Source organism: Drosophila mojavensis, unplaced genomic scaffold, assembly GCF_018153725.1.
Source record: "Drosophila mojavensis isolate 15081-1352.22 unplaced genomic scaffold, ASM1815372v1 contig_81, whole genome shotgun sequence".
Lineage (NCBI taxonomy): Eukaryota > Metazoa > Arthropoda > Insecta > Diptera > Drosophilidae > Drosophila > Drosophila mojavensis.
Window position 1 is genome coordinate 1,825,942 of NW_025318907.1, and position 11,888 is coordinate 1,837,829.

An 11,888-nucleotide genomic window follows, 5' to 3' on the forward strand; every position below is an offset into this window, starting at 1 on the left:
TTTTAAATTTAAATTTCAATATTTAAAAATAAATTTATTTATGAATTTTAATTATTTAAATATGCATTGAAATTTAAATTTAAATACTTGAAAATTGATATACATATGAATTTAAATTTTAATTTGTATATTTAACTATATATATTTATATCACTCGAGGGCATTGAACTTTCGGCTTTGATTTCCTAGCATTAGCCTTACCTCTTTCAGGGGCGGCATGTGGGCGGGGCTGCAGTGATTTGCTTTATCACTTGTGGTCCTGGGGCAGCATGTTGCACGTTGCCAGCTGTCCGTGTCTCGTTTCTCGTTTCTCGTTGGCTCGTTTAACGTTTTGTTGTATTTCAACCCAACGGCTGTTGCAGCTAATGCTGATTTCATTTTGTTATCGTTGTTGTTGTTGTTGTTGTTGTTGCCGCTGTAACTGGTAGACAAATATTGTAAATGAGACTGCGACAAAATCATCTGACAAAGGCGACAATGAGACAATGGCACCCAACGGGGCAGCCAGGCCCACAAAATGTATTTCTCTCTCTTTCTCTCTCTCTCCCTCTATATACGTATATACATATATTATAAAATGCTGTTAACGAAATACACCGTTAAAAAAGATGGTACTAGACGATACGATGCGAACACACACACACACACACACGCACACAAGTGGGCCTGGGTACGTATGTGTGTAAAGGTTTTTCTGTAAGGCTTTTCAGAAACAAAAGGCGCAAAATGAGTGCAGGGAGCCTCCGAGGGGACTGCAGGAGGAGCAGCATCAGGAGGAGGAGGGGGCGCTGAGTGCTGTTGCCTCAATTGAAATAATTAAGTGTCAAAATGGCGCACTCCAGGCAGAATGAGGTGGCGTGTGGCTGGTATTCGGGTCTGGGATTTTCAGCGGAAATGAAAATGATTTTTCGTGAAAATTACTTGGCAAATGTAAACTTTTATGCGCACAAGGGAAGCGCCCAAGTCAGGTGGCAACTGACATAAAGCGCAAACAGTTTAAAGCAATTTGGCCCAATGCGAACTAAGCCCGCGCTCACAGCGTGGCCTTTGTGCCTCAGGAACTGAAATTGTAAATTGTTTGGCGGCGGCTGCCACGCCCTGTGCAGCAGTTAGCATTAACTACTTACTACTGCGGCATGCCTCTGTCGTTATTTGAGAAACGCGTGAAATGCAAATTTCCTCTGTTAGATTAGGGCACAAAGCCTTGGGTTTTTCCTCTAGCTGTAAACACCATTAAGTGCTTATATGAGGAAAAATGGGATTTCTGCGTAAATAATTGGATAGACCTAAGGGCTTATCCATGGATTGATCAATGCGCAACATTTGAGGATATCTATTGAAGAATTGAAAGAGGTTTTATAGCAGCTGCTAGATGTGAATTTATTGTATATTTTTGTATATTTATATGTGAGTGAGTGCATATTAAATGCCAAGACAGTTTTTTTTATATGACAACAGAGCTTTTATTGCATTATGTATAAAACTTAAAATATAATATAAATATTTCTTTGTAAATAAATGGAAGAATTTCTCTGGGAATTCTGTAGTAGACTTTATCTCTTGAATATCAAGATTTACTTTCATACATACAAAGTGTTGCAGCTTTTCTTGGTGGACCCAACTCAAACTGGTCAACATGTCAGGTGTGCATGACAATTTGCATTTTGTTGTGGTGCCACAGATGCCCCAATCTGGACACGCACAAACAAATTGTCAAGCAACAGATACCGCACTGCCCCACTATTCGGAAACCTCAACCACTTCACATGAAAACAGCCAGAAAATAAACACTTGGCTCATGCCGCACTTTTACTTAACTTTTTAGCGACCATGCAGCCAACTTTGACTGTAGCTCACTCTTGGTCTGCCCCACACTCCCACTCTCTCTCTCTCTCTCTCTGTCTCTCTTTGTGAGCTGCCTCAAAGTCGAGCACGGAAACTTTGCCAATATACCGGCAGCAGTTGCAGTCTCAGAGCCGAGTTCCCAATCCCCAGTTGCGGATGCCATCTCAATTCGCAATCCATTGTCGACCTGCTGACCGCGCGGTACAAAAACCACACGCATGCTAAAAGCGTGGCCAAAGAGAATGAAAGGAGGCGTGGCAGAGGCAGTGGTAGCAAAGGAGTTGCTTGCCAGGCTGATGCTTGGGCTTAAAGTACCGCAAAACTTGTTGTTGTTGTTGCTATTGTTGTTGCTGTTGTTGCTTTTGACAGAAAATTGCTGGCAAACGGTTGGCAAAGATGCTCAGCTGAATGCACACAAAGAATGCTGCCTCGGCTAGCTAAGGATGTGCAGCCGGACCGTGCACCTGCCCAGGTAAGGTTGCCTGGACCACCCGGCGGGCCCAGTCAACGGCAGCGCAGGCCGCAACAGCAGTTATGCAATCACAAAGTTGCCCCGAACTCTGTCTTCTGGCCACTGATTGAAATTCTTAGCCCGGCTGCTACTCCTGCTGCTACTCCTGCTGCTGTTGCTGCTGCTGCTGCTGTTGGCTGCCGGCAGCCGCTTGTAATTTTCAGCAGTCCGTGGTGGGGCGGTGCCAGTTCACTTTTCATTATAGTTGTTATTATTATTATCAAAATCATCTATGCGTGCCTGCTGCAGCACAAGTTGCCTGTCCTTGCCTTCATCCTTCATCGTTCATCGCTCAGCATGCAGCCCGCATCCCTCTCGCTGTCTCTCTCACTCCATCAGCTGCCTTCATTGTCAGTTGCCAGTTGCTTTTCTATGTGAAGTATTCATCATAACGTTTTTGTGCTCCTGCTGTAATATTCTTATTTTTGTTGTGGCAGAAAATACAATCCAATTGGTTGCTGCTGCTGAAATTTCTCATTGGTTTGCCAATATTATTTGCTGTTTTCTTTTTTTTTTTTTTTTGCAATTTTTTCCCCCATTCTTTTCTTTTTTTTTTTCAAATATGGTTTGCAGTTGAGCTCTTTGATTAGTTTTCTGCTCGATGATATTCCAATGAGGGCTATTGATTGTAAATTCATATTGTCGATTCAGTTGCTGAGCAAATTTAAGTATTAGCCGTTCATTCCAATTAAAACCCAATAAACATTTTTAAAAAATTGTTTTCGAATTTTGTTAATATATTACAGCAAGCTTTTAGGCCTGCCATTAAATTGACAGCTTTAACAGCGACACTTAACAGCGCTGTTAGTGGAGTAACATCGTGAATCCTGTCGCACCGCTCACTCTCATGCCCATTGAAGTTATAAGCGTTGAGCATTGTACTACAGCCATACTGTTCACTCACACACGTTGTGAATCCCCCGTCTCCCTCCCACAGTGCAAAGTTATGACACTTTACATTGTTAGCACGTGGCAAACTTCTTGCTCAACATTCTTTTTTTTTTTGCAGTTATTGCTGCTGCGGCGCTGATTGAATGGAATCTGTGGCATATCTACACAAACAAATACACACACACACACACACACACACACGTGTTTGTCCTTACACATGTATGTGTGTGACTGGGCGCGCTTTCATGTTTGTTTGTTCGTTTGTTGTCGCCGCTTGTTAAATGTCCGAAACTTTTTGAGCTGCAGCTAGCAAATGAAACGCATGTACGTGTCAGTCCCTCTTTGTGTGTATGCGTGTGGGTGTGTTTGTGTGTGAGTGCTTGTGGTTTTTGCTACGCTTCACACCTGCACTTGACTGACCATAGATAAGAGCAATTTGACTGCTGCACAATCACCGCAAAATTGTCGCCCATTAGCAATAAGCAGTCAGCCAGCCATCCGAATAGTTAGCCGTGACACGAACCCATGTCAGGCGACAGCTCCCACAGAATGTCTTTTGTATTTATAGTTGCCTTTGGCCAAAGAATTTGAATTTATTTGACATAGCTGCACACTTTAAGAACAATTATGTACATTTTTATAATATTTTCGTAATATAAAAGAATGAAGAAAATAATGAATGTAAGTTTGGAATAATAGTAATGCAAACTCTTTTACAGTCACTAAAATTGTTAATAATAAAGTTTTTATATTCAATATTTAGTTTTCAAGGAATCAAGAAATTGTATTTCATTCTAAAAACTTCATATTATTGCTAAACACAAATTTACATATATTTTATAGATTGTATATGCTATATTATTATACACTTTACTTATTTGCATTTTATTTTATTTTTTACCTATCTTCTTTTTAGAATTATTGTTAGAGCTTTATATATTTATATCTATATATTTTATTATAATTTTTATTTATTTATTTCCATATAATTTCTAAAAAGTTTAAATATCATTAATATGCTATTTTATTTTTTATTTTTTACTATTATTTATATCTTTAATTTTTAAATATCATCTATATGTTTATTTATTGCACTTCATTTTATTTTATTTATTTTATTTTATTTTATTTTTTTTAAACTTATTTATTTTATTTTTCATTGTTTATTCTCCGACAATTTCTAGAATTCTATATATTATCAATATGTTTCTTTATTTTTATAAATTTTTTCTTGAATTTGTATATTCCTTCTCGAGCTTTCTTCAATTTGTTTAACTAGAGCATATGAGATTCGCTCTAGATAGCACTTGATACATGTTTTTTTTTTTCGTCTCGTTAGACCTGTCCGAATTCCTAAACCAGCCACATTCTCTACACACACACACACACACACCCACGACCGCTGCACTTCATTCTTTTGGCGGCTGTGTATGTGTGTGTGTGCTTTTGACATTTTTGCGTTCAGTTTTGTGTGACAAGTTTTCTGTGGTTCACTGGGGCCACTTTACGGCATGTCAGGCCCTCTTTGGCAGACGGCCGGCCTATTTCACACTTTTATAGAAAATTTTTGCCAATTGTCTGGCGACGTGGCGGCTCGTGCGATGTACTCGGTGGTTAGCTCGATGCTTTTTTTTTACCCCTACTTTCTGTGCGGAAGTTTGCGCAATTTTCAAAGCGGAAATGCAATTTTCGGTTCAGCTGCATTTGTCTAGCAGCGCCGCCCGACCTGCCCCGAGCCCACCGACCCGTCCGTCCGCCCAGCCGCCTGGCTGACAACTGGGCGGCTTGCCAACACTTCCAAATCGTATATCAAACGCAGAGTTGGCAGCCCCTGACAATGACATGCAGCGGCAGCAGCCCCAAAAAGGCCGACGACAACGTCGAGTATGGAAAAGTGGGCATGGTCCTGGGCGGGAGTATGGCGAGGTGGAAAATGCCACCACAGAAAAATGAAGAAAAAAAGAAGTTGAAAGCGTCGCCGCTGCCGTCGCCAATAGTTGCAGCAGGAGCTATTTATTGTTGTTGTCGTTGTTGTTGTTGTTGTTGTAGTATGTGTTACGCCTTTTGTGGCATGGCCTGCAAAAATATATTTCACACGCTTTTTTATATGCAGCAAACGGGCGAGCGAACGACTTGGAGCATTTTGGTGTTGCATGCTTTTGCATGCCGAATGAATTGTCGAAATACTTTTATTTATTTGCATATAAATTATTCAATTGTTCCTTGGCTTATCTTTCTTGCTGGCTGCACTGTGCCACGCCCCGCTCTCGACGCAGCCGAATGCAATGCAGCCGCCCATGGAGTCTATCAAAATGCTGAATGCATTGTGGGCTGCAATTGATTTCTGATAACCACATATATCTCTGCCTCCAAAGTGGGGCGTGGCGATGCGATAAATTTTTGATTTATGCCTGCGTATTTGGCACAAGTTAAATAAAATTGCATTTGCATGCAATTCCTGCTGCTGCTGCCAGCCAGAGGGCGGCAGAGCAAAGGTCAAGGGGCGGCGCGACGGTGGGCGTTGCCAATTTATGTATGTCAAAAGAAGCGCACTCTGGCTCAATTGCCCAGGCACACACACACACACATATCGAAATTTTCAATCTGCTGCATTCGCATGAATTTCCAAATTTCCCAATTGCTAAATTCCAAATTATAAATTATTTCCAGCTTCTTTTTACCTCTGCCTAATGCAAGGTTTCCTTGAGCAAGGCTTTAAGCTGTGGCTGTGTGAATATTTAAATAAATGGAAATGGATATATTTCATCTATGATTGCATTTAATATCTACCATTAACTCGAATTAGTGATAGTAGCTAAGCCCATCTCTTGCATCGAAAGTGTTTATCAAATGGTAATCAAAATATGCACACTCACCATATTCACATACTCATATTCACATACTCACATACTCATATTCACATATTCACATACTCATATTCATATGCATTAGTCAACTCAAAGTCTATTCGCTTCGATTGTCAGCGCTCACAGCAGACAGGCGTGGCACTTAACCATCTTATCCTCTTTTTATGGATGGCCTTTATGAACAACATGAATCAGGCATAGGCACTTGGGTCCATTGTCATAACTTTTCAAAATGCCGCCCTGCCCCAAGCCCCAAGCCCCAAGCCCCAAGCCCCAAGTACCCGTTCCACATTCGCGTTTTCCCATTCGCCATTTGCCATTTGCCATTTGCCATTCGCCATTTGCCACTTGGCGCGTTGCTGTAGTGCTTCCGTTTCCGCCAACACGTGCGCTAAACGGTTTGTCTGCCTGCCAGGCAGGCGGAGCCGACTCCTTCTAGCTGCTCCTGCTGCTGCTGTTGCTGCTGCTGCTGCTGCTATGGCTTGACTATTGACAGTTTGTTGCCGTCAGATGTCAACTGCAGTCGTGGGTCGACGTGCCCTGCCACGCGCTCTGCAAATATTTGCGAGGCTGTTTTTCTGCTGCTTCTTCCACATGTATTTTTGTATTTTTTTCGCGCCGCCTAAAAGCATGCTTCAATAACATTCAAAAGCCCGTCGTACGTGTACGCCCACGTCCCGGCGTCTGTCACCAAAAATATTTCTAATATCTTGAGCTACATGTGTTGTAAATTTATTAGCTGTCATATAAATCTTTGCACACTGTCGCCCTCTGCCGCCTCCTGCCGCCAGCAGACGTGCCGCCATTTTAAATTTGCAGTTAGCTCCGGCGGAGCCTGTGCGCCTCGCATTGCGCAGATAAGGCACTCGGGCCAGTGGGCAACCCTTCGAGCTCGCATGTAGCATTTTTCATTTACATAAATGCTACTTAAGAAAATTAATAATTTTCCTCCCTATTTTTTTGGTCCGCAGGAATCCGCTTTTGGGCTTACTTTTAATTGGAGCCCGGCGCACCAGAGACACGCCGCATGCCACACATGAGGTACAGTCCCGCAGCGCGGCTGTCATTGTCATTAATATAATTAGTATTGCGCCTAATTGTAGTCTCCAGCCTGAGCTGCACGGCAAACGCTTATGAAGATAGACATCTGACTCTCAGCTCTGCTCAGCCTTATTGTGCAGAGTCAGCATTGCTGCTCGAGTGGAGTTAGCTTGAGACTAGTGATGGCAAATCAAATAGTAATCGATTACTGCATCATGACTAATTGAAGCTACGCGATTTATAATTTTAATTAATAGATGACACATGATCTATGAATCATTCAACAAATGACTTTAGTTTTCCATTGTATAGCAAACATTAAAATAAAAGAAATATATATATGAAATTATTTATTTTATTTTATTTATAGTCGAGTCCCGAAAAATCAAACCCCGCTAAATCGAAGATCGCTAAAAATTCTATCCCCCTAATGAAATTCGTTCTCAATAATTCTCGATAATTTGAATTTCTGCGTAAATCGAAAAAATACTGATTCCCTTGCTGTTTAGAATTATTGGGCTTCTACTGTATTTATATATTATTAAAGTCTGAAATTAAGGAACAATAATTTCAGTTAATCTATTCCTTCTAAAAATAGCTGATTTTCTTCCCTGATTTTTCTGAAACACTTATATCGAAAATATAAACAAAAATTATCGTTCGTGTCATCTCTAGCTCAGACTCGAACAAGTTCCTGGTTTGGTTCAATATCAATTTTATTAAATGCGCTCTTCATACATAATATTTCGGTTTACATAAATAGAGATTATCAACTAATAAGCTGTATATTTTGGCACGCTTTTCATCTCAACTGCTCAACTGCTCCACTGCTGGTCGAGCTACTGCGCCTCTGGCTCCGCCTGCTTCAGGGGCATGCCCTTGTCGTCGATCTCCACGGAGGGCACCAAGGGCGGCTTGAAGCCGTACTCCATGTGCAGATTGCGGCCGAAGTCGGGGCTGCGTTTCAGGCTGTGGCCGTTGCGCCAGCGCTGGAACTCGTCGAACTCGCTGCCGTTGTTCTCGCTGGTGGTGCTGGTGGTGGGCACGGGTCCGATGTAGGACTTGACCATGTGCGCGGGCGCCGAGGCGCCTGCCGCCGACAGGTCGGAGGGCAGGGTGTTGTATATGTAGCGGGCGCCCTGCAGCCAGGGGGAACCCTGCGGCGGTGGCGGCGGGCGCAGGTCGTAGCGCATGTCCGCCAGGCTGAAGGTGGCCACCTTGGGCGCCTCGCCGCGCACCGGCCGGGTCGGCGGCTTCACGAGCACCGCCTTGGCCGTGGTCTTTGCCGGCGCCGCCTTTGGAGCGCTTGCCTTGGGGGCCGTGAACTGGGGCAGCAGCTTCTTCAGCATGCGCGTGTAGTAGTTCTGCAGAACCTTTGGCGGAACGTGGGCGACCGAGGCGTGCGTCCAGGGGTGTACGGCGTTGGGGTGTGAGCCGAAGTTGAAGCCGGGCGAGTGGTTGGGCGGCATGGGCAGGTGAATGGCGACGGGCACGTGAATGGGTATGGCCATGGGACGGTCTATGTACTTCTCCACAATCTTCTCCACTTCGACGGGCTTCTCGACGATGCGCTCCACCTCGTAGGGCACCTTCTTTTCCACGATCTTCTCGACGATTGTCTCCACGGGATAGGGCACCGGCTGCTGCACAATGGTCTCAACGGGATAGGGCCGGTCCACGTAGTGCTCGACGTGAACGGGCACCGGCACCGGCTGGGGCACGGCGTAGGGCACGGCGATGTGTTTCTCCACGATTTGCTTCACGGGCCGCTCCACAATTTTCTCAACGGGCACCGCATACGGCTGTGGCACATGCTTCTCCACCACGGTTGCCCCCTGCTTTCCATCTGCCCCGTCCGGGCTGTGGCCAGTGGAATGATGGGACACATCAATGTTGATGCTGGCATGCGAGACGGCGCCCTCTTGGGGTGAGCTGTCCGCGCTCTCCACCTGCTCCACATTGATGGGATTCGCGGCTAGGGAGACATAGTTGGTGGCCGGAGGAGGCGGTGGAGGTGGTGGTGGTGCAGATGGCGCAGAGACATAGTCCTTGGGACTGTAGCCCAGCGAGGGGGAGCTATAGTAGTTCTGGTCATACGGCGGCGGCTGATAAATGGTCTCATGCATCTCCACCAAACGACCATCCTTCTCCGTAATGAGTTTGTTGTGGATGTTGACCGATTTCTGCACTTCCACGAAAGTGTAGCCATTGGGCTTAGTCAGGAGCTGCGTCTCCGGCTGGGAGTGTGCTTGGACTATGGAGTTGGGGGGAGCGGCGTGCTGCAAATAGCGCTGGGAGGGCTCGGCAGCTGCCTCCGAGACATATTCATGTGGGCTGGGCAGCAGCGGCACCTGTGGCTGTTGCTCTGCATGCTGAGCAGGAGCAGGAGCAGGCACAGGAGCAGCCGGTGTGGGGCTATAGGAGTGTACCGTAACATAGGGCCCGCCGTAATTGGAATACTCGACAGGAGCAGGCGTGGCAGCGTTGTTGAACGAAGGCGATGCAATTGCATGCGTATTGAGTTTGGATTGTGGGTTCTGCGGTTCAGGCTGCGGTTGCTGAAGACTCAACTCCTGCTGAGGGCTCAACTGGCCAGCGGGTCTGATGAAGGGACTATCGTAGGCGATTTCCTTGGGCTGCTTGGCAATGATGCGCTGCGGGGGATTGTTGGCCTCGTAGTGGAAGCTGCCCTTCGGTATGGGCCTGTCGGCACTGTCCGAGATTTTGGGATTGAAGGTTTTGAGAAACTGTCGAGACGGCGCCTCCTGCGTCTGCTGCTGCTGCTGTTGCTGGAAATGCTGCTCGCTACGAGTCTGGAAGTTATCGAGCTGCTGCTGAGGCTGCGACTTGGGCTCATCCGGTATCCTGGCCAAGGACTCGTCGTGCACAATGTGGACATTGATCTCCTGCTTCGCGGCCGGGCCACTCTGGCTGTTGTAGCTCTCAATGGTGTCAGCGCTGCGGGCAGGGGCCGGCAGACGGTGCTCGTAGTGCTGCTGATCCGTGTGGCGCGTCTCGGCAATCTGATTGTCCTCAATGATCTGGCCGTCCTCGAACTCGGGCTCCTGCTCGCCGAGTATGACAATGGGTGCACTCTCGGCGGCGACGAGAGTCTCATTGTCCTCACCCTCGGCCTCGGGACGCAGCAGCATGCTGGGCAGCACTGGAGATGCGACTGCGGCGCGATTAATGCGCAACAGCTCATCCCGAGAGATGTGATTGCTGCCGTCCCTGAACGGCTCTCGCTCGGCACTGCTGATCTTCTCCACCACGATTTGTGTGTGCCCCGGCCGCAGCTCGCGTCGGTACTCCTTGGTCACCGTCGTCTGGTAGCTGTAATAGGTCTCATTCTTGGGCGGCCGCAGCGTCGTGGCCTCTGTGGGGGCACTCGACTCCAAAGCCGTGGTGGCATGCACCACAGCGCTGCTTGCAGTGGCTGTCGTGGTTGTAGTGGTGCTCGGCTCCTCGGTGGCTGCCTCTGTGTTGGCCTCACTGCCGCTGTAGCGAAAGATGTCGGAGAAGCCGTTGGGGAACAGATTTAAGAGCACCTCATTCACCGTCTCCTTCTTCGACTTGGCCTTTCTTTCGGCACTCACAGTTTGCCTGGGCTGCTCTTCACTCAGATCGAACTGTATGTAGCCGTGCCCATTTGTGGGCGTGTCCACGCTGCTGCTCTCCTCCTGATTGGGTATCACGGTGGGCAGAAAGCCAGGCACGCTGCGATGTTGGAGGAAGTGAAAGGGAAAGGGAAGTCGAGTAATTATTTTTATTTGATTAAATATGCAATAATAAATAAGAGGCTAAAACAATAATTATATTCATATTTATATAGTAAACTCCTGCCAACTCCTGCTCTCTTCGACTCCCCATGCAGAGTCCTTTTAATTACTCTAAACTCACCCCACAAATTGCTGTTGCGTTGTCTGTTCGATTGATTTCAGCTCCGTTTCCCTAAGCACTTCGCTGGCCTGGGGCGGATCATCGATGACCTCCAGCTCGCCGGCTCCTGCTGCCGCCTGCTTATTAAGCTGTCAAAAGTGACTCTCATTAGCTGTCAAAATCTCTCAGCAGACTTGGACTCACCACCGCCTCCAGAGTGTCAGTCAAGGCGTCATCGGAGTTGTCGCTGTTGTGTTGGCTCGTTGGCGTTGTCGCATTCTGTGGCGCTGCCGGCGGCTGCAGGGGCAGCGGCAGGGTGGTGGTGCTGCCAGTGGACTCGGCTGCGTGGGCTACCCGGGCCGAGGCCAGCACACAGATGCCAATGACAGCGGCCGTCGCTGCTAGCAGTTGAAGTTTGGGCCACATGTCTGCAGCGCTGTGCGGAAATGGCCGAGAGAGCATTAAGTTTCGGTGTGAATAACCCCAAACAAAAACTATGAATTCCTCAAAACACTTTACAGCTTTTTGCCAATGGCAAGCCGTCAAGCCAGTTGGGCTCCCAAAAAAACAAAACTGAAAGCTAAAAGCAAAATCAAAGTCAAAGTCGAAATCGAAGACGAAGTCGAAGAAGAGCCGCACGCTTCCTCTGGTGGCGGGTCTGTTTGATATTCGCGATATGTTTCGATGATGATTTTTCCTAAGTGGCTCCACTCCGCTGTGACACTTTGGCATTTTGGCATTTTGGCGTTTTTCTTTCTCTTTCGCTGTGTGAATTTTCCCTAAAGATTCGCTCATTGTCGCATTTCGCTTTCATTGCGAGTTGTTGAACTTAGCGGCATTCGCTGTGGGCTTAT

General features: G+C 46.6%; 1 protein-coding gene across 1 annotated transcript; it reads right to left on the bottom strand.

Moving 5' to 3' along the window:
• Positions 1-7,854: 7,854 nt before the first annotated feature.
• Positions 7,855-11,460, bottom strand: LOC6580481 (inactive histone-lysine N-methyltransferase 2E). The gene is made up of 3 exons (XM_002006283.3): positions 11,239-11,460; positions 11,056-11,183; positions 7,855-10,872 (listed from the first exon to the last, which is right to left on the bottom strand). The coding sequence occupies exons 1-3, from the start codon at positions 11,458-11,460 to the stop codon at positions 7,995-7,997; spliced, it is 3,228 nt and encodes a 1,075-aa protein (XP_002006319.1). The 3' UTR covers positions 7,855-7,994.
• Positions 11,461-11,888: the final 428 nt, after the last annotated feature.